This window comes from Capsella rubella, unplaced genomic scaffold, assembly GCF_000375325.1.
Source record: "Capsella rubella cultivar Monte Gargano unplaced genomic scaffold, Caprub1_0 scaffold_3, whole genome shotgun sequence".
In the NCBI taxonomy this organism is placed as follows: domain Eukaryota; kingdom Viridiplantae; phylum Streptophyta; class Magnoliopsida; order Brassicales; family Brassicaceae; genus Capsella; species Capsella rubella.
In genome coordinates, this window is record NW_006238921.1 from 1,727,562 (window position 1) to 1,748,694 (window position 21,133).

General features: G+C 37.6%; 5 protein-coding genes and 1 non-coding gene across 8 annotated transcripts; 2 read left to right on the plus strand and 4 right to left on the minus strand.

The window, feature by feature from the left end:
- Window positions 1-811: 811 nt before the first annotated feature.
- On the plus strand, window positions 812-4,616 carry LOC17893416. 2 transcript variants are annotated; one of them, XM_023786800.1, is made up of 5 exons: window positions 812-1,232; window positions 1,523-1,644; window positions 1,920-1,978; window positions 2,071-3,654; window positions 3,803-4,616. In XM_023786800.1, the coding sequence occupies exons 2-5, from the start codon at window positions 1,527-1,529 to the stop codon at window positions 4,436-4,438; spliced, it is 2,397 nt and encodes a 798-aa protein (XP_023642568.1). In that variant the 5' UTR covers window positions 812-1,232; window positions 1,523-1,526; the 3' UTR covers window positions 4,439-4,616. The 2 variants fall into 2 exon arrangements, with proteins under 2 accessions (XP_023642568.1, XP_023642570.1); XM_023786802.1 differs by having other exon boundaries at window positions 1,527-1,644.
- A 66-nt stretch (window positions 4,617-4,682) lies between these two features.
- Window positions 4,683-4,754, minus strand: TRNAP-CGG. Its single transcript has one exon. It is a non-coding gene; the product is annotated as a tRNA-Pro (tRNA).
- Window positions 4,755-4,831: 77 nt separating this feature from the next.
- Window positions 4,832-7,136, plus strand: LOC17891564 (zinc finger matrin-type protein 2). The gene is made up of 10 exons (XM_006298522.2): window positions 4,832-4,941; window positions 5,037-5,117; window positions 5,219-5,243; window positions 5,334-5,416; window positions 5,882-5,914; window positions 6,014-6,092; window positions 6,236-6,288; window positions 6,388-6,448; window positions 6,641-6,723; window positions 6,848-7,136. Exons 1-10 carry the CDS (start codon window positions 4,924-4,926, stop codon window positions 6,938-6,940), a joined length of 609 nt encoding a protein of 202 aa, XP_006298584.1. The 5' UTR covers window positions 4,832-4,923; the 3' UTR covers window positions 6,941-7,136.
- A 2,224-nt stretch (window positions 7,137-9,360) lies between these two features.
- Window positions 9,361-10,749, minus strand: LOC17893494 (the record flags this gene model as incomplete). Its single annotated transcript, XM_023785469.1, has 4 exons — window positions 9,361-9,866; window positions 9,953-10,185; window positions 10,268-10,377; window positions 10,456-10,749. Coding segments are annotated over 4 exons (1,143 nt in total), but the record flags the coding sequence as incomplete, so codon positions are not given.
- Window positions 10,750-14,159: 3,410 nt separating this feature from the next.
- On the minus strand, window positions 14,160-14,785 carry LOC111831402 (lon protease homolog 1, mitochondrial). Its single transcript, XM_023785470.1, is given in 6 exon segments — window positions 14,160-14,285; window positions 14,355-14,369; window positions 14,372-14,423; window positions 14,502-14,584; window positions 14,586-14,682; window positions 14,760-14,785. Coding segments are annotated over 6 exon segments (399 nt in total).
- Window positions 14,786-15,407: 622 nt separating this feature from the next.
- On the minus strand, window positions 15,408-20,476 carry LOC17893855 (lon protease homolog 4, chloroplastic/mitochondrial). 2 transcript variants are annotated; one of them, XM_023786397.1, is made up of 19 exons: window positions 20,246-20,476; window positions 19,775-19,840; window positions 19,479-19,664; window positions 19,322-19,387; window positions 19,132-19,173; window positions 18,886-19,008; window positions 18,696-18,794; window positions 18,520-18,585; window positions 18,323-18,409; window positions 18,212-18,251; window positions 17,920-18,091; window positions 17,685-17,809; window positions 17,453-17,583; window positions 17,260-17,364; window positions 17,011-17,127; window positions 16,747-16,914; window positions 16,512-16,613; window positions 15,750-16,433; window positions 15,408-15,640 (listed from the first exon to the last, which is right to left on the minus strand). In XM_023786397.1, the coding sequence occupies exons 1-19, from the start codon at window positions 20,471-20,473 to the stop codon at window positions 15,467-15,469; spliced, it is 2,781 nt and encodes a 926-aa protein (XP_023642165.1). In that variant the 5' UTR covers window positions 20,474-20,476; the 3' UTR covers window positions 15,408-15,466. The 2 variants fall into 2 exon arrangements, with proteins under 2 accessions (XP_023642165.1, XP_006296924.1); XM_006296862.2 differs by having other exon boundaries at window positions 18,853-19,008; window positions 20,246-20,473.
- Window positions 20,477-21,133: the final 657 nt, after the last annotated feature.

Here is a 21,133-nt window from a genome sequence, read left to right on the forward strand (position 1 = left end):
AGAACAGAGCAAGTTGAACCAGAGTAAAGAACCTGCGATCCAGAAGTAATGGCCGGAGAATCTCTGCCAGAATATACAGGCTGACCTAGAGGAAGATCCGCTCCGAGAGACGCAGACCCAGCGCCTAATCCCAGTGACAAACTCAATGAAAGATCCAAGCCATCGGTTGAACTCGACGGACCAGCAAAAGGAAGAGCCGAGGCTGTGCTGTTTGAGAAAGCCGATAAGAGATCCAAGACACAGGTTGAACTCGACGGAGCAACATGAAAACTTGAAAGATCTTGTGACTCATTCCAGCCGTCGGAAGAAGAAGTAGAACTAGACGGAGCGACAGGGAGATATTGGCCGAGAGGTGTCTCTGCTGCGTCGTCGGAGTTCGGCGGAGCCAATGATAAACTCAAAACCTCGTGATCGGGATCATGTTCCATTCTTGATTTCTTGAAAATCATAACAAGAGCGAGATTAATGAAGAAGACGAAGTTGTTGTTGAGTTTACTCTCTTGTATATATATCGGTTGCCAATGCCACGTGGCTACATTATTCATAGAAATTAATTTACAATAGTATATGGGGCGGATCGCATAATAAAAAGCTTTATTTTGTGCTTTGTATTTTTGCGTCAACAAAATTTGTGTATATAAGAAGAGAAAATAAACGACTTCTCTAATTCATTTCCAAATATTATTAAAAATTCGAATCTGTAAAAGCCAACAAAAATTCATGAGATGGGGCAAAAAGGTCATATTTTTATTATTATTTTACAGAAAGAAATGAGACATTTAATTTGGAGAGGTGGAGATATTGGAAAATTCAAAGTCTCTCTCTTTCTCTTCTTGTCACATCAATTCACACTCTGCATCTCTTCATTTTCACAAGCCTCCCTCCGCTCCGCTTCTTTCTTTAGTTCTTTTTAGGTCTCTCTCTCTCTACTCTCTAACCCAAATCCATCCCCAAATTCCCATATTCCAAATGCTGAATCGAGTCCGCCATTGAATTCCAAATTCTTAACTCTTTCTGTTCTTCTGACCCACTTCTCAAAAATCTCACCTTTTCGTTCTTTCCACTGATTTGTTTTCTCTCTTCGTGTTCTTGTTAGTTTGACAAATACAGCAATGAGAGACAGACAAAAGTGAAAAACTTTTTTTTAATTTAGGGTTTCGACTCTTCTCAGTATCACATATTTTGTTTCTTCTCCACTCTCGTCTCGGTGCTGCCTACATTTTGCTGTTAAGGTATACACAATTTCGAATTTGGTAACATTCCTCTAATCATTGATGAGTTTTTTTTTTTTTTTTTGGCTGAATCATTTGATTTGTCAGTATTCCTTTTTGGTTCTGTTGTATACTGTTAATGTTAGTGTCAAAGTTTGGTCCTTTTTGTCCTTTTCATCGAAATGCCAATCAAAGTTTCATCTGAAATAGTTGGCTTAGCTTGAGTACGTATTTAGACTCCTAGAATCAAAATCCAGTTTCGTGTATATAATATAATGCCTTGCATAGAAGTAATTCAATTGCTGTTATAGGTAGATGATAGAAATGGAGGCTGTTGAGAGGAAACGATCCAGAGGAGGTTTTCGAAATCTGTTTGACTGGCCTGGTAAATCTCGGAAGAAGCTCTTCTCCTCCAGCAGCAACGTAGTCTTCGGTAATGTCTGCAAAACAAACTTCTTACCATCTCAGTTTAAGTCTAAATTCGTTCTTGTTCTGAAGCCTTTGGTTGATTTCAAATTATGCCTTTTGATTCAATTGCTTTGATATGTAGACATTATGGTCTGAATCAATGCAATTTTTTGTGTGGAAGATTTTGGTTTGCTTTATTGTTTTGGTGATCTTTGATGCATAGTCCTGCACTTCTTAATTCAAACAACTTAATCTACTTTGGCTTTTTGTTCAATTGTCTTCTTTTTTTTTTTGTATCAGAAGCATCGAAGCAAGAAAAAAAAAATGCTCGAAACCCCTCAAACTCATGGCCCTCACAGGTAAGGCTTCTCAATACCATTTTTCTCTATGTTTAGTTGATTTAAGTGAATGACCGGAATCAATGGTCTTTGATATGATATTTGTTTAACAGATTGATGGGGATAATATTGGAAAAAATTCAACTTACAATCCGAGAAGTGACACGAGTTGCTCTACATCCTCTGCCACTAGTGATGATGGACAAGGGTCCCGAGCTCCAAGTGTGGTCGCTAGGCTCATGGGTTTAGAGTCTCTACCTGTACACAATGCCTTGGAGTCCCAGTCTAATCCCGCTTTTGACCCATACTTACTCAGATCCTCACGCAAAGCAAGCACATGGGATGCATATGAGAATTTGGGTTATGTAAATCTTCGCAGTGACTATGATGGTATTTCCTGGGACCATTTGGATTCAAGAATGAATACAGAGTGTAACCGGCCTATTGACCGCTTTCAAACCGAAATGTTGCCTCCAAGGTCGGCTAAACCAATACCTGTCACTCACAATAGGCTCTTGTCTCCTATTCGGAGTCCTGGGTTTGTTCAGTCCAGGAACCCTGCTTATGTAATGGAAGCAGCTTCAAGAATGATTGATCCAAGCCCTCGAGTAGTTGCTAAAACGCGGTTTTCATCATCTGATTCTTCTTCATCACTTCCGATGAGGATCAGAGATTTGAAAAAGAAACTAGAAGCTTCACAGAAAGGACCAAGCCCTCAAATCTCTAATGGTATTCGCGATAATAAGTATTTCAGAGGAAAGCACGACGAAAAGAGAACTACATCATCACTCAAGAGACTAGAGACAAATAATTTATTGGGAGAAATCAGCTTTGGTGGTTTGAAGGGTAAAGTGAAGAAGCCTTCTGTATCTGTAAACGCAAAGACCAACACTAGTCACAAGGGAGTCAGTTCAACGCCCTCGAGTGGCAACAGAGACCAAAAGAAGAAGATGGAAACTAAGAACCGAATAGTAAGAAAAGGTTTCAAAGAATCTTCTGCTAGCACTGGGAAAACTGTGGTTAAGCCAAATAACCAGAAACAGAACCAATTTGCTGAGAGGTCTGTTTCAAACCAGAGAGGCAGCAAAGTGATGAACAAAGTTGTAAACAAGGTTTTGGTGGAAAGCGGAACTACAACTAAGAAGCTTCGTTTTACTGCAACATCAGCGGAAAAGAACACTGCTCCATCTTTGTCCAGCAAAAAGAATCTTACCCGCAACAAAGAACTGCCAAATGGGGTGCAAGAACCTGGATCCAACAGTGATAAACGGATAAAAAGGGGTGAAAAGTTGATAAAATGTAACATCACCGTGGATGGCAGGTTGAAGACAGGGGACAATGATCGAAAGGACATGGATGTGATTTCGTTCACTTTCTCATCCCCTATCAAGGGTTTATCATCCAATTCACGATCTTCTGCTAAAATGACTGATCAAGATACAGAATCAGTACTTGGTTTCAATAAGATTGACAGTGATTCTCTTAATTTACTGTTGGAGAAAAAGCTCAAAGAGCTAACCTCTAAGATTGAGTCATCTTGCAGTAGTGTTACCCAAGAAGAAGAGTCGTCGGGTTCCATTACAAAGGATTGGGTGAACGGGACAATATCTTTGCCGTCAGATGATCTGGATAATGGTTTATCAGAGAGTGAATCTGTCTCTGATTGTAGTTCATTTTATAATAATAAAATATTCCAGGTTAGTCATATGGCCGGTTCCTTTCTCTGCACAAGAATAGGTCTACTTTTAGTAGCTTATCACTGTTTCTATAATTCACTATATATGTTTTACCGTAAGGTTTTCTAACTCACTGACCTTCAAAAATTTCATATTTCCTATGACACAGGCAGAAGAAGATCAGGAAGTCAACAGCTTCAGCACAGCAAGAAATCTCCAAATCTCCAGCAGCAAGAGTTTCTCAAATTCGCGCAATGAATACCACAATGACATTGAAGAAACTGAACTCTCAGCAGAATCAGTGGCTTTATCAGTAGCTGAGGAAGGTCATGACTGGGAGCTTGAGTACATAACTGAGATCATAGCCTCTGACCAACTGATGATTAAAGAATTCTCCTTGGGGATGGCTACTGATATATTACCTCTGAGCCTTTTTGATGAAATTGAAAGTAAGAGAGATCTACGGGGCAAGATTGAAAGAAGAACACTGTTTGACTTTGTGAACCAGTGCTTAACAGTCAAATGCGAGCAGATGTTCATGGGAAGCTGCAGAGGTTTATTAGGGAAAGAAGACATATATCTTAAAAGGGGAGGGATTTTGGCAGAAGAAGTGAAGAAAGAGGTTGAGGGATTGAAGAAGATGAGAGAGATGATGATGGATGAGCTAGTTGACAAAGACATGAGTAGTTGTGAAGGGAAATGGCTAGATTACAAGAGAGAGACTTACGAAGGAGTTGAGATTGAAGAAGAGATTCTGTCCGATTTAGTTGATGACTTAGTTAATGATCTTCTCTTGTGTTTCTGACTACTACGTGGTCTTTTTTTTTTTTTCTAGTCTTTATAATATTATCTGTTAGAAAGAATATTAGGCTGAACTACATTCTCTCACAGTGTAATTATAGAGCATTCCTTTGCGATAAATTTTTAACCTCTGTAATCCCAAATAGTGAAAGCCTAATAGACATTTTCATTACTTCGGTTTAGTGATGGTGATCACTGTGCAGAGACAACGAGCAAGTGTAAGTCATTATTAAAAAAAAACAACAATCGGGGTGTTCCGAGAATCGAACTCGGGACCTCTCGCACCCGAAGCGAGAATCATACCACTAGACCAAACACCCTGAGTGTTAGTTTATCAGCATTTAAAATAATTATTCCATAACGTATCACCGTCTTTAAACGGAGACTCAATTGTTTTGTTCATCGAAGACGGAAGAGAAAATTCGAAGAATCCAAATCAGTGTTTCCTCTTCTCTCTTTGCTAAGCCCTTTCAGCTTTTTGGTTCTCCAATGGCTTCGAGCAACGCGGTAAGCTTACCCTATATCTACTTAGGGGTTTAAATATAAGGGTAACGATGTGACTCTGAGGTTGCTTTGTGTGTTTTGGTTCGATGATTTTTTAGGCTGCTGGGGTTGATAATACGTTTAGAAAGAAGTTCGATGCGGAAGAGTTCAAGGAGCGTGCTCGTGAACGCGAAAAGAAGGTTGCTTTCTCTCCCAGTTTCCTGTTTTTCAATCTCTGATTTGCTGATTTCAATTTTGAAAGCTAAATCATGCTTTTTTGTTTTTTTGTTTCTGGATGCAGGAGTCAGATCGGTCTAAATCTCGGTGTAGGGTTACTTCTCTGATTTCGAGCTTATAAATACTTGAATTTGTGAAATTTTGATGACACTAATTTAGGTTCGTTGTTTTTTTCTCAGCTAAAGGTCCTCCTGTGCAAAGAGCCCCTTTGAAGCATAGAGACTATCATGTTGACCTAGAATCTCGTCTGGGCAAGACACAGGTGATTCTTTTAATCTCTTTTTACCTTTATTTTTTGAATTGAATAGAAATTTGCTGGCTTTCTTGTGTTTGTCAGTAAGACAGAGAATTTGTACAAGTAACTTTGGTCTACTTGTTCTTGGACAATGAGTCACGGATGTTGTTTCTATATGGATTTTCCTTTTACATGAGAAGTCTACTTTTAAACCAATGCCTTTTTTGGTTTTGATCTGAAGTGTGCGATTGACAATAAACGTTTGGAATCTCTGTTCTTCTCTTGCCTTCAAAACAGATGAAGTTTTGTGAATACCTTACTATCTAGTAAACGGCGTTGATGTTTGAACTGGTGTATTGCATGATTATTTTTTATTTATGAGTTTAATAAAGACTACTTTGTTGATTTCAATCTTGTTCTTGCTTTCTTTTGATATGGAAGTCTTTCCACTTAAGGTCTTCAAGAACCTAACATTCTTGCTTATATTACCAGGTCGTTACACCGGTAGCGCCTCTAAGCCAGCAGGTAATAGCTCTTTTCTTCTTGTACTTCAAATATGATCTTAAGAAAAGAAAAAACTTGAAACCATGCGAGAATCTGCTAATGACCTTTGTCTTTCCACAGGCCGGTTATTTCTGTCGCGTCTGTGAATGTGTCGTTAAAGACTCAGCAAATTACTTGGATCACATAAATGGGAAAAAACGTACGTGGTGACTCTTTACTCACCATATTCTATTCTAACAAGTCAAACTTAAGAAGTCATATTCATTTTAAAGCCACTGAATTGTTGGATGTAATATCCAATTTGTAAACTAAATTAGATGGTGTTGTTTCTGATTCACACAGATCAACGGGCACTGGGAATGTCTATGCGGGTGGAGAGATCGTCACTTGAACAGGTAATTTTTTCTTCCAGATATATGCTTAATTGCTATCATGGGTTTTTGCTTGTGTTGATGAATCTGAGATAAAAGTGCTTTGGGGTTAAACTGTATTAGGTCCAGGAGCGGTTTGAGGTTTTAAAGAAGCGGAAAACGCCAGGAACTTTCTCTGAACAAGGTAAGACTTTTGAGAGGACCCATCTTTGAGTTATTTAGTTTGATGTTTCTTCATAAATCAGAAACTAATCTCTGGAAAGAAAAGCTAGAAAAATCGAAGTAGGTTGAAAAAGAACAGTAAGGTAGCAACTTGGTCTTCATCTAATGCATAGTAGATCTTGGATAACTGAATTTGATCTTGATCTGACTATAGATCTAGACGAACGCATCCGGAAACAGCAAGAAGAAGAGGAAGAATTAAAAAGGCGACGTCGAGAGAAAAAGAAAGAGAAGAAGGCAAGTCTTTTTGTATATAGATTAGATATCTTCTTGAGCTCTTTTTTCACTTTGATTGATTATTGTGATTGTCTTTTCGAAGTCTGACTTATGTTTTTGTTTTCTTCAAATTTTCGTCTTTCAGAAAGGGAAGGTGATAGAAGAGGAGCCTGAGATGGATCCTGAGGTTGCAGAGATGATGGGATTCGGGGGATTTGGATCTTCGAAAAAATCATGAATTTTTTTTTTTTAATCACCCGTATCTGTGTTCTAGCGTTTTTGATCCACAACTTTGTAATCTAAAAGCAAATGTCTTGAGATATTGTTTCATTGTGCAAGAAGAGGAATTTGTATCATTAAAGTAATTGGTGCGATGACAAATTTGAACTATGTCTTAGGAGTTCCCTTTGAACAATGTATGGTTGGATTGGTTCCTTTTTTGGTCCAAAAAAAAAAAAGAAGGAAATTGATCTGTGATCACAATCACAAAAACTGGTAAGAAAAAGTTGCCGTTACAAAACGGTCTTTGTGGGAAGAAATGTGTTTCGTGTTCAATTTCCCTTGGAGATTTGAAGGTGTTACCCAAAATCATCATTATGGAAACCACAACATTGTCTTATTGGATGGGATTCAAGATCCAAATTATCGTTTTTGAAAAATTATTGGAATTGGCCGTGTAAGTCACGAAACTACTATATAATTTAATACTCTGTTCAGCTGTTTAGCTACTGACTAATTAAGTTTCTGTTGAGCCATTGAGGATCCCTTAAGAAAATATCTCTCTTTCTCTCTCCCTCTGCCAGGTGAAAGAGAAGATGATAGGTGCCAGACAAAAACGAGTAAAGATTATAATATTCGAGCTACTTTGTGGATGAATATGAGGAGATATTCGAGCTAGCATTCAACTATGACCATTAGAAGAAATTTTACAAGTCTTTTGACTTTGGGGTTTTCAAAACCTAACACATTCTCAGTCAGAGTCAGTCTGTTCTTCAATGCTATTTTCTTCAGCAATTGTACTACCCGCGTGCTTTCCATCATCACGCCAGTATGTCTACGTATCTTGCCATCGTTATTTGTGTTTAAGTCTTGTTCAAAGCGTTCTGATAAAGTCGGGAAATCCACGTTGAGTAGATCTTTCCAGAAGTTATGGCCAGCCACAAGCTTCCCCATCATCTCTTGCAAAACTCCAGAAGAAAAGTGCAATGTATGCCTTCTGTTGTCATATGTAAGAATGGTCAGGCTTCGAACTTTCAATGGTAGTACAAGAAACCGAAAATAAGGATCAAAAGATAACCTGTAAGATGATGCAGCCTGATTGAAAGTGAAATCTTCATCAGTCTTTTCCCATTGAATCGGTCTTCCTGGGGCTAGGGTAGTCTCCACTAAAAACGAAGGACGTTTCCTCAGCTACGTACATGAAGATCATTCTTATTATAGCCGCATAAATCAGAGTGTACAAACGTACTAAAACATTACAAGAACGTATAAGTTGTTACCTCTAGGTCCAGGATTCCGGTTCTGTCAAATACATGGATACTTTGCCTACAAGACAATACATCATCCCAATAAATCACCATCTTTTTATTCTGTCTCATTCCTCTGGCTACATCGAATTCGAGAAACTCCCAAAGAAGCTTCTTCTGCTGGAAATAGCACTTGGCTGACAGATCCTCGGGGTACGCTGCGACGCGTGTCCAACTACCAATCTCGATCTTCGTGATCTCGCATTTGAAAGTTTTTTCTTTTGAGCTCATTCTGTTTCCTGAAACAACACAAACGCTAAACCTCGAACCAAGATTACAAAGAATAAACTAAAACAGTACACAAGATACGAGATCAGTTGAACACACAAAAAAAGAACGTAGAAAGAAGATAACCTAATAGATCTCAGCAACAGAGCAAATAGAAACAGAGTATGATGACAGAAGTGGGTGAAATCGGCGATCAAGTGGTTTTCTTGAGCCAGTAAATCTTGAAGATCAAACAGAGAGAGCGAAGAAGAAGAAGAAGAAGAAGATTTGTAAATGTACCGTTTAATATATAGACAAGAAAATGTACACGTCAGCCTCCTTTCATAGCCACATCAGCTTTTATATTATTAATACCAAAGATCTTGTTCAATAAGAGGAAAGCATTATATACATATATATGTATGTATGAAGTTGAAATTCCAGAAAAATGGACTAACAGGAAATGGCATGTGAAACAGCGATTCCAGTGGAAGAGAGCCCTCGCAGGAGATGATCAGGGGTTTGTGATTGGTCACCATAGGCAGTGATGGAGACAGGACCAAAGTAGCCTAGATTCTTGAATGCCCCTTCGAGTAGCATCAAAACTCTCGGGAATCGGGGCTGGTTTGATTGGAGTTGCCACTTCGTAAGGCACTATGGTGGAAAGAGAAATCATCAATCTCAAGCTATGGAAGAGAAGCAACTTGAACCAGCCTAATTACAAAATAAACAAAATAGGAGAACTGAAAATTTGAACCAGAGTGATAAACTTTAAGATTGATGACGTTTTCGAAAGAGAAGCTTATCTAAGTTTTAAATTCCCTTTTAAATTAAAGTTCGTACAAAACCGAGTTCTTGACTTATCTACAACAAGACTCAAGAGAAAGCTAACACTTCAACAGTATACGGAACCATTAATAAGTTCCTAACTATCTTTATCGTTGGAATCATCTTTCATGTCCATATAAGGAAGAAATGACCAATCGTTACTGCTTGTTTCCTGGTAATCTTTGATCTGAAAGTTTCCACCAAGACGTGTGTGTTCCATGCGCTGTCTCTCCTCTTCTTGAAGCAATGTGTTTGCTAGATACGGTCCAACCAGAGGATACATTGGGCTCACGTTCATGTGTTGAGGCATCATCAAGTTAGTTTGTGTCTGCTGAGGTAATGCATATGCTTGATTCCCAAGTATCCCCCTTGTGTTTTGCATTGCTCCGCTCTCGTCTTGGATCATCAGATTACCTGAACTGGTGAAATGACTTTGCCTGTAACTCTCGTTAACGTTGACCAACTGAGGCAGAGGTGGGATGGCTTGCGTCCCAAACAACACATTCCCAGTGTTGTTCCAACTATTGGCTTGACGATATGAGTTAGCCCACAACTGAGGTGCCACGTTAAAGTTTCCTTCTCCCACTCCCACGCGACCAATTCCTATCAAAGTAACGGTTTTTCTCTTTAATTCTTTAATCCTGACTCAGACAATAGAATGATTTAGCGTAAGGTCCAAGGTAAAGTACCTTGAGGATGGTGATGGACAAGGCCACTGCTGACATTAGGGAGAGGTGTCTGGCTCAAGATGTAGCGAGATGAGTTGATTGTGGTGGCGCAGTTGCTTCCATAGTCAATGTCGAAGTGAATACCTTGTTGCACGGGGAAACGGACTTGATGGAGTTTGGACCAGAAGCTATCGGCCAAAAGCTTCTCCAAGTTCTTTTGCAGAACGCCGGCATGAAAATGAAGTGTATGTCTCCTGTCATATACAAATGTAAGGCACTGAAGAATCACTTTCAAAAATAAAAGGATCCAATTTAATTAATTAGAGAGCAGGAAACCTGAAAGTAGAAGCCTGATGACCTAGGGTGAAATCTTCTATTTGTTTCCATTGCGTGTGTTTTCCTGCCTGTGGGTCAGTCTCTATGAAGAATGTTGGCCGTTTCTTCAACTGTGTACATAATAAATAAACATCTCAAAGATCATTATTAATGAACGTACGTGCAAAGATGATGATGATTACTAGTACCTCGATTTTGAGGATTCCAGTGTCATCACGTATATTAATGCTCTCTTGAAAAGAAGAGACATCATCCCAGTGGATCTCGATCTTGCTCTTGAGCCTGGGCGTGCAAGTCTCTGGTTTTCCAGGGTCGAGAAACTCCCATAAAAGTTTCTTCTTTGCAAAATATATTTTCGCCACAATATCGTCAGGGTTGATTGCACGGTAGGCCCATTGGCCAATGGTGATCTTGGCGATTGGGAAATTCAAAGCTTTTAGTCTCTCTGCAGGAGTACTCTTAGGAGTTGGAGGAGGACCCCTTTGGAGGAGCTCTTCAATCAGCCTGATAAGTTGCGGAGTTTTTGTTAGAGGCAAGTTTAGACGTGGAACCTGCAAAAGAAAATATACATAAAAGTAAGACAACGCATATTCCAAGATACCTAACAAACCCTAAGTTGAAAAGAAGATGACGAAGAAAGAAAACGTTTTCTTTCTTTTTCTTTTGTGAACGAATCTTAAATTAGATATCAAGAGAAACCTATCTAACAACTCAAAAATACCTTAAACCCTAAGGCTTAGAACTATCTGAAATAGAGTTAACAAAAAACAAAAACAGAGGATGAAAAAAAGAACGAAGAAGAGAGTAGGAGACGACAACACACAAACACAAGCGTGAACAGAGGAGGATAGAGCAAAGTAGAAACAGAGTACTACGATATATGCAGATAAAACAAGGAGACAAGTGAGAAAAGGAGTGACCTCATCATCAACAACAAGTCTGTGATTGTTATTGTTGCCACATCGTGGTGGAGATGATTCTTCTTCTCGTGATCTCTTCATCAGAAATTATCAAAGACGACTTCTCTCTCTCTCTCGCTCTCTCTATTTCTTTTTCGTTGTTTTAGGTTTCCTTTTGTCACAGCGTATTCAGATTTGCCTCGCTAAGAGAATATTTATATCACGTTTTTTCGTTTAACTATGATTTGTTCTTCTTAAAGCTAGATCTGTTAGGGTTTTGTATTTAGGTGCAATTAAGGCCCATTATAAATTGGTTAACGAAAGATATTTACATAATTACGGTATTATTTTTTATATACTTTTTTAAAACTATGGTATTAGATTCTTTATTGGAAAATAATTAAAAAATAGATGTGGTAATCCATATTTGCCCATGCGGCTTATCCGAAACCCTTAATATATATATTAACCCCAGTTGAATCATATTATTTTTTTAAGAAAGAAATAAACATATACTATTTAATTATTTTATTATGTTAAAACTTACATATTGGATCTTAATCTTCAAAGAAAATTTAGAAAGAAGTCAAGAAAAGTATATTGTTATAAGCCAAGCCGTCACCACGCGTGCATTACTTTGATTTCCAACTTTGTGTAATTTTTCTTTTGTATACTTTATCACTACAAGAGACCATGTAATCATTGTAGATTTGATTAATGTGATTTGTAAAATCTAATCCAAAATCACCTTTTATAAATATTCGCTTTGTTGGATAGATGACATCAGAAAATCTGTAATGTGATTCAGGTAAACACGTACCAATACGTTGTGTATGTATCAAGAAAGCTAGTAAAAATCAAACAAAACCACTTGAGATCTTGTAATGGTTTAACTATTTACACTTGAGAAGAAAAAGAAAAACAAAGACAGTTATAATTTATAAATGCATTTTGATCATCAAAGATATATATTAATTTTCAGCCCAAATTGTAGGTAAAAAGAGTATAAAATTACAAAATAAGTATGTACTTCTCTAGTTCCAACTGAAGTTTAGGATCCACCCGATGGTATTTTATCGAATACACATGTTTGATTGGTTATCCACTCATTGGAGTCGAAAGATCAGACTCCACCATCAACGTCAGCCTGTCACATCTTTTGGCTTTGTTAGGCATTTCACACACTTTGATGGGGTTGGTACAAGTTTATAATACTCACACACACACACTCACACTCAAATTCACACGTGATTGTCTCTTCTCTTTTAAACAATTTTATATTGATGAGGCAAGCATAGAGAGCAATGTGTGCGCCTGAAATATTTGTAGGGTACGGTCTATATTGCCTTTTTCTTATACCTTTCCATTTACGGAATATTAAATAATATATAGTCATGACTCTTTTCGTTTCATGTTATAGGTTCTTTTTTGTTTTCTTTAATTATTAGCCGTGGTTATGATTCATGCATCTCTAGATTCTCTACCGTACCACAAGATATATCGTGATATCTACATCTATCCTTCCTATAGAGCTCAAAATGCTTTCATGACTCATTTTCTCATATAAAGTTTCCTTTTTTGTTGGATTTGTTGATATCATACCTACAAAAATTTATACAATGATAAGCGAGCGACGTAAGATAAAAGGATATATTAACGATAAGCAATGTGAAAAAATTATTGTTGAGTACGTACGTGATCTAGCTAATACGCGAAAACATGTGAGCGACGGATAATCATGTATTTCTCTAACAGAAAAATTTATTAACTAGAACTGTTTTTTTCTAAGTTATATTTCAATAAGTTTTGGGGAAACGTTACCTAGTTTAAAAACTATTTATGGAGGTCAAAAGTAAGCATACGTTAATTCAGTATTCTACGCAGTCGTGTGTGATATGTACGTTCAAAACGGATTAAATAATTGCAACTACCAAAAGAAGATGGAGATTTTGGAATTGATTGGTTTTAAGATGGCGTGGGGGCTTTTGTCTCATCATCAGATTTTGTGCTATTAATGGGTTTCGATATAAAGTAACTTAAAAAGATAGTCTATACCCCAAATTAACAAAAGTAATCTAAAGATGTAACTCTTGATTGGACCCTTTTCTACATACTTTAAATTAAACTTTGTTTTTTTCTCTCTGTTTCAAGTCGGGTCATATTTTCAAGATTTCCAAAGACCCACACTAAAGCGAAGCAGTGAAGGTCGATTTATCAGAGAGAAGAGCACCATCGCTTACATCAACCTGGTAACAGTAAATAAACAAAACCATTATCCATATATCATATTCAGGCTATAAGCATGGTTTTGTGAGTAAGACCTCGTGAGACTTAATGCCACAATCTTTTCTTGCGGTTTTCTCCAAATAGTCTCTAGCGGTACACATTTTCTCATCAAAGAGATACCCTGCGATTGTAATCACTTCCATTCTGTTTAACAGAGGACTAGGAATCATGTCTATTACATTTGTTGTGCATACAAAGAAAACCTTTAACCAAAACGTCTTGTATTAGACTCTATCAGTTATAAATTGCAAATAAGATGAGAACATTCTTATTTAAGAAAAAAAAAAAAAAACCTTTGATAGGTCAATGGGAATGTCGAGATAGTTGTCCATAAAATTTGCATTCAGATCAAGAAGCTCCAACAAGGCATGGACCGTGTCACCAGTGAGGTGTTTTCCAAGCTAATCAACCAAGGAACAGTAAACACAAATCATTGCAACTACTAACATATAATTCTTGAATGATACAAACCATTCCAAAATAGTAATGAACTTATCAATCTCATCGATCAGAACAACAGGATTCTCTGTTCCCACGCTTTTTAGACATTGCACAATCTTTCCTGGCGTCCCGTTGTATAATGTTCGAGGAATCCCCTAAAAATATACAAAGGTATTAATATAAGAGATAAGAGATTAACATCTTCTTCTTAAATTGAAATTTTAATTCAACACTAATTACGCAATTATAAAGATAATTAAATTACCTTAACGTGAGCAGCAGTAGATAAGCCCTCCAACAGAGAACTTGAAGAAGTTATGGTGAAGAGCACGCGCAATAGAACGCGCCATGCTAGTCTTGCCAACCCCGGGAGGACCCGTGAGACAAATGATCTTACCTTGAGAAGTGCCTCTAAAGTTTTTCAACAGCAATGTGTTTTACAGTATTATTCTTTCTTTTACATTAGATAAGCCATATAATGGTCCTCATCAAGAATCTTTCCTGCACTAATGACATCACAGTTCTCACCACTGCAAACAAAATAAAGCAAATTACTTGATAATTTTCATGATACTTCCTGATCAAGCACATGAGCATAATATATGAACTGAATGACATGAGCAATACCCCAGGGCAATACGGTCAACCAGTCAAGGTAATTACGGGCAATAGTTAAGTCTTTACGGGCCCGTAAACACTTCTAGTTTCGTAAGCTCTTCATCTATAACTTGCAATACACGTTTTGGGATTTTTAGCTTATTAAGCTCAATTTCTTTCCCTAATCTTTTACTGCAGAGAAATATTGTTTTTAAATATCTTAGGATCATGAGATAAGATTACTTCAAATGAAAGATACTAGCTCTTACGAACTTACCACAATAAGATTAATCATCCTAGTAATCAAATCCAAGCTCTTGCATAAATTGGGTTAGTTGAACAAAAATAGAACTATAGAAAACATACGCATATGTACTAACTTCAAGGAAGATAAGAGTTTCCTAGACTGCATTCGAGTAGAAAGGAAAATCATCAGATATTAATTAAAAGAAGAGAGACGAAAATTTAAGAATTACAACTAAATTAGAAGAAAATAGAGAATATAAAGTTTGGACAATTGACGATTTTGGAGTTTAAATTTTCTTGTATCATATTCAACTTTCTTAATTTCGTTACCTAAATAAATCTTTATAAAGTTTCTCTTTCTCATTCTATTCTTTGTTAATTTCATTCAAATATTTTACATACACCTTTGAAATATTTCTGATATATTTAGAAAGGCTTGGTTTATTTATGGTTAACATAGGAGAAGTATTTATCCATAATAAAAAAAAATTATAGGATAGAATGGTATGACATCTCAATATTCTAAGTAAATTAGAATATTTTAATATATATCCTAATAACCGAAGCCTGTAGTCTGTAGAGTTGGATTTTACAAGAAAACGTGGTAACCCAACCACATACATACATAAATAGAAAAATATTAAAAAAAAAAAAAAAAAGAAAAAAGAAAAAAAGAATTGAAAAATATTAACCAGAAGATATGTAAAACCCAGTCTAAAGACTTGTAGTTCTAATGGTCATAGCCAAAGGCTAGCTCGAAAATCTGGTCATATTCATCGACGAAATGAACATCGAGCCTTTCTTTCACGTTTTCTGCCAGCTCATCATAATCTCTCCGGTTAGCCTCCGGGAATATTATCACCTTCACTCCACTCCGTTTCGCGGCTATAGTCTTCTCCTTCACCTGAGAAAGAGAGAGTTAGAGATTTTGTGTATTACACCACTGAGCTTATACCATTTTGTTACTAAAAACTAAAACAGAGTAATGAATTGTTGTGTGTGTTACTACTTACTCCGCCAACTGCAAGAATTCTACCGGTCAGAGTGACTTCTCCTGTCATTGCAAGATCCTTCCTTACAGGCTTTTTCATCGCAAGTGATAGCAAGGAAGTTATCATGGTGCTGCCTGCGCTTGGACCGTCTTTTGGTGTGGCTCCTGCAGGAACATGTAAATGAAGCTTGGATTTCGCAAAGAACTGGTTCTCAGCTTCTTTCTCGAGCATTATTCTTCTGGCAACCGTGTGAGCTATCTCTGCGCTTTCTTTCATCACAACCCCAAGCCGACCCGTTATATGAAGTCCCCCTTTGCCTTCTCCTTCTTCTACAGAGGTTGTCTCTATGTACAGTGTTGAGCCACCCATGGATGTCCAAGCTAGACCCATTACAACCCCGACGGGTGTCTGTTCATAAATCTTCTCTGCGTGGAACACTGGCTTGCCTACATAATCTGCAAGGTTTGATTCATCAATCATAAACTTTTCAACCGTTTCAGCCACCACTAAGCTCTGCTCAGTCTTTCGTTCGGTTGAATCCCCAGTTGCCAACTCATCTGTCAACACAGTGGGTCCTTCTGCAGAGGTCTCAGGGGATTCCAAATCAGTCTTGGCCAAAGATTTACTATCTTCAGCGTCAGTAACATCATCAGAATTTTCAGGCACTTCGAGGGATGCCCCTTTGCGCACAAGCTTTAGAGCAATCTGCAACAAAAGCAATCATTTTAGAACCTGGGGGTCCAAGTAAGAAGTTTGAAATGTTCAGTGACCTTGTAAACTTACCTTACGAAAAATCTTCTCAATATGCTTCTGGAGATTTCTAACTCCTGCTTCTCTGCAGTACTTTTCTATCAAGAAAAGAAGAGCTGCATCGCTCACGTCAACCTGTAAAGAGTACTAACAACTTGAGCAAGATATTTTATAACATGAACACATTCAAACATTAATATATAGATAGAAAACAGTATCAGAATGGCAGGAGAATGAGGAACAGAGGAACAATGGTTGTGAGTAGGACCTGTTCAGGGTTAATGCCACAATCTCTCTGCGCCGTTTTCTCCAAATAGTCTCTAGCAATTTGCACTTTCTCCTCAGTAATATACCCTGCAAGACTAATCACCTCCATTCTGTCTAGCAGAGGACCTGGAATCGTATCTATCACATTTGCTGTACATACAAATAAAACCTGCAATAAACTTGATTAGACCGAAGTTCCAAACAAAAACTTCCTAGTTCCTATTATGGAACCAATACACAGATGACAGATCAAATAAATGGAGACCTTTGATAAGTCAATAGTAACATCGAGATAGTGGTCTAGAAAATTTGCATTCTGCTCTGGATCCAAAAGCTCCAACATGGCGCTGGCTGGGTCGCCATTGTGGCACCTAACTCCAAGCTGCCAAGGAACCATAGACAGTTATTGCAAAAATTTCATGCTGCCAAGGAACCATAGACAGTTATTGCAAAAATTTCATGCTGCCACTAAGAAACGAAGCTAATACATATTGACTACTAACAAACAAGCTACCTTATCAATCTCATCGATCAGAACAAGAGGATTTTCTGTTCCCACACTCTTTAGACATTGCACCATCTTTCCAGGCATGGCACCAATATATGTTCGACGATGCCCCTAAACAATGTATAAGATTATTGATTATCATTTATACTAGAATTATAAACAGATTTGATTAAAGAGCTTGATTTTTCATGTAGTATACCTTAATCTCAGCAACATCGGATAGTCCTCCAACAGAGAACCGGAAGAACTTGCGGTCAAGAGCACGTGCAATTGAACGCCCAATGCTAGTTTTACCTACTCCAGGTGGGCCAGAGAGACAAATGATCTTCCCTGTTGCCACATTTGACAAATTTTTCACCTTCAGAATTTATAGATGAAGCCAAAAAAAGGTTTTAGCAAAGAAAATTGAATTAGAAAGGCAAAGATATGACCCTGTGAAGTGCCTCTAAGTCTTCCCACAGCAATAAACTCTAGTATTCTTTCTTTTACATCAGATAATCCGTAATGATCCTCGTCAAGAATCTTTTCTGCCCGTGAAACATCAAAATTCTCATCACTGCAAACCAAATTAGAATGATTATAATAATATGAGTGTATGCATAAGAAATCAACTACGAGTGTTGTTATAACTCTCCTCATGACATAATCATGAAGCAAATGGCAAACCTGGAATTTCCCCAAGGCAACACAGTCAACCAATCGAGGTAATTAGAGGTCACATAGTACTCGCTTGAACTGGCTTCTAAAAGCTGCATTTTTTTAAGCTCTTCTTCTATGACTTTTAGTACATGTTCTGGAATCTTATCTTTAATAGGGTCAATCCTTCCCCTAAACTTTTCTGCAAAAGAGAATAGACCTTAGCTTCAGTATGTAGTTTTACACTCATTGACGCACAGCTCTCGGAAGTCAAACTATAGAATTAGGCACACTGGCAGCAATATTAGTGTACAGTACTAACCAGAAAGTGCAGATTTGGCGTCTGTCTCCACGCCAAGCTCCTGCATTGGTACATTTAACAGTCATCAACCAATAAAAGAGCAGACATAAATTGAGGAGGCGAGCTGAAAACCGTTTTTATAGCCTTGAGCTGCTCCTTCAGTAAGATACGATGTCTCTCGCCTCTAAATTTTTCTTCAACAGTTTTTGCTATTGATTCCTAAACACGAATTTAAGGAGATGAGATCAGTATATATTGAACTCTCAGTCTCAAAGAACTAGTAGCACGAGTCCGCTGGACAGATGCAGGAAAGTGAAGGCATGAAGTACTTGAATCTTGTTAATTTCCACTTCTTTTTTCACCAATTCTAGCGTCAACTCCAGACGTTTGTGAACCTTGATCAAAGAAAACAATGTAAGAAGCTGGCTAAGAATGGGATATCATTATCTTTGAGGTAATCTCAGCATCAAAATGTGAAAGTAATAGACTAATAACTAATACTTACATCCAGTTCTTCAAGAACCCCCTGATTTTGATGTTTGTTAGCGCCTGAGATCCCAGCTCCAAAATCGGCTAACTTTTGATAATTGAAGTCACCTATATGCTATAAAAAGAAAAATCTACTAAGATACTTAAATACCGATATTTTGACATGTTTGTACTCGCAAGCAGTGCCAAAGACGAGGAGGACATGCCTTGGTATAGGTCCGAACTTGATCTCTCCAGAGTGAAGTTGTGCTTAAGACATCCCTAAGTGTCGACATAACTTCAAAGTATGTTGCCTTGATGACATCATCGTCCTTGTCATATGGCTTCTCCTGCAAAATAACAAAGAAACACGTGACAAGGGTTATCGGTTTCAGAATTTAGAAAGAACAGAAAACAATGTCTTGTTCCCCTGCTTGTATCATTAAAGGAAATACTTGAAAAGAAAAACACACCTTTAAATGGTCAACTTTGACGGTTAGAGGATCTTCAGTCACCTGTGCAAAGACAAAGTACATGGTTTTCACACTGAGAGAGACATAACTTGATAAGCAGATGACACATGTGAAAGTCATACACACAGCTTCTGAACTTTAAAATCTTAAACTTTTCATGGACTTCTAAGAAATATTTCTATTAACTTACCATCTCTGTTATTCTAAGTCGTCTGTGACCAATAAGGATGACTTGCTCACCTTTGATACTTGAAATCTGTAAAATTGGCAATGGTTATGTCTTTCAACAGAGACAAAAAAAAAAGGGAAAAAAAAAAAAAAAAAAAAAAAACAGTGTTAACGTGTACCTGAGCAAGTGTGCCAACTTCATGAATCCTGTTAAGCAGCTCTTTTCCTTTCAACTTCTCTAGAATATTCTCTGTTTCAGAGCTAGAAGATGAATCACTTGATGCATCATCTTTCAAAAGGAAAGCCCCCGCATATGGGGATTGTTGTCTTCTGCTCTCTTGTAAAGCTGCAAGTACTTCAGGATCCTACACAAGAAAAAGCTCATACAGGTCAGAAAAAACGCAAGCAGAAAGCAAAATTCATAGGCAGTATAATTTAATGGACAGCCAAAAAAGGTTAGGCTGAAGTAGCATACCTTGACATAGATTGGCATGTAAAAGCCAGGAATAAGAGGCTTGTGGGGTAATGGCAATGCTATAACCTGCGATTAAGCAACAGAAAGCTCAATGAAAACAATCGACCAATTGCTATAACCTGCAATTAAGCATGGGAATGGTATTGCTTTAAAAGGTTCTATATTTGCCTGACCGTTACACAAGGAACGGTCCATATATAATACTTTAAAGTTCTTCAAAATTTCGAATTTCCTTACCAATGCTAGAAAGGTTCTAACTTTAACTTTCCAATCGCTAGAACCATAAAGACACATTGTCAATTGAAGAGATTTCTCTATGATCTTAGATCTATGGAAAAAAAATTAAAGCAGATGAAGTGCAACAGCAAGTTTAAGGCTCTGAAATCCTACATTCCCTATGATCATAAAATTCCTCATGTGTCGGAGTGGGAAAAAAAAAAAGAGTGAACTTTGAATAAAATTTGAACAAACCGTTAGACAATCGTCGAGGCAAGGTTTAGTTGAGACAATCGCTGCAGAAGATTTCGTGTCGGAATCGGACTCGGAGGAGAAAGCACGAAGACCCAACTCGTAGGTACTCCGGTTCCATCCGGTTAGCTGTGTCAGTGACTTGAACAATAGACTGTTAACCGGGTTAGACCGAATAGCCGGAGTGAGGTGATGTGAACCGTAGGCAGTGGAAGCGAAGAGCTTCAGCATGACGGGAGAGAGGAAGATGTTGAGTAGCCAAATTTGGGAGTTTAGGGTTAAAGCTTAGCCTAATAGGCAAGAAACCGTACGAAATTGCAGTCTCTCCGAAGAAGACTTGGGGTGTCAACTGTCAAAGCCCTTCCTAAACCCCTTGCCCAAAAAAAAAAAAAAAAAGTAAAGAAAAATGGAAAAAACGCATTTATGGGAAAAAGGACGTGGTGACGTCAATATCCCCAGAAGACGTCATCGTTTCTTTTGCATGCTATACTATATTATATGGTTTTAATGACTGACTACTACTTGTAAGAAAAATTCCGGTCGTTAGCTAAAAGTTTGGGCCCAATGAAACTAGCTAACTAACTTGATCATGGCCATGGGCCATGGGCCTTTATTTTCAATTTTTGCTTCCAAGAAAAAACATTTATAGCACTATCTTTTTTTTTTTTAGACAAAATAGCACTATCTTTTTATTTGGGAATTTTGTATGGTTAAAGTGAAATTGAACCAGTCTGATACAATTACGAAAAGAAAGACGTTCTGTGTGAGTGTGTGTGTAAATATAATTAGTACTCTAGTTAAAACATCAAATATTATTATCACTGTTTTCGCATGCTACGTGCTCCGTTTATTAATAATTCATAAGTTTGATTTTTGACATATATATTAATG

What these genes read in the sequence shown, in the direction of transcription:
- LOC17893416 (XM_023786800.1), top strand. Translation starts at nt 1,527, where the DNA reads ATGATAGAAATGGAGGCTGTTGAGAGGAAACGATCCAGAGGAGGTTTT. An exon ending in CAAACTCATGGCCCTCACAG is followed by an intron (nt 1,979 to 2,070) that starts GTAAGGCTTCTC and finishes TTTGTTTAACAG; the next exon opens with ATTGATGGGGATAATATTGG. An exon ending in ATAATAATAAAATATTCCAG is followed by an intron (nt 3,655 to 3,802) that starts GTTAGTCATATG and finishes CCTATGACACAG; the next exon opens with GCAGAAGAAGATCAGGAAGT.
- LOC17891564 (XM_006298522.2), top strand. An exon ending in CTCGTGAACGCGAAAAGAAG is followed by an intron (nt 5,118 to 5,218) that starts GTTGCTTTCTCT and finishes TTCTGGATGCAG; the next exon opens with GAGTCAGATCGGTCTAAATC. An exon ending in AGATCGGTCTAAATCTCGGT is followed by an intron (nt 5,244 to 5,333) that starts GTAGGGTTACTT and finishes TTTTTTTCTCAG; the next exon opens with CTAAAGGTCCTCCTGTGCAA.
- LOC17893855 (XM_006296862.2), bottom strand. Translation starts at nt 20,473, where the DNA reads ATGCTGAAGCTCTTCGCTTCCACTGCCTACGGTTCACATCACCTCACT. An exon ending in GGGTTCTTGAAGAACTGGAT is followed by an intron (nt 18,586 to 18,695) that starts GTAAGTATTAGT and finishes TCTTTGATCAAG; the next exon opens with GTTCACAAACGTCTGGAGTT. An exon ending in ACTTAGAGGCACTTCACAGG is followed by an intron (nt 17,584 to 17,684) that starts GTCATATCTTTG and finishes ATGTGGCAACAG; the next exon opens with GGAAGATCATTTGTCTCTCT.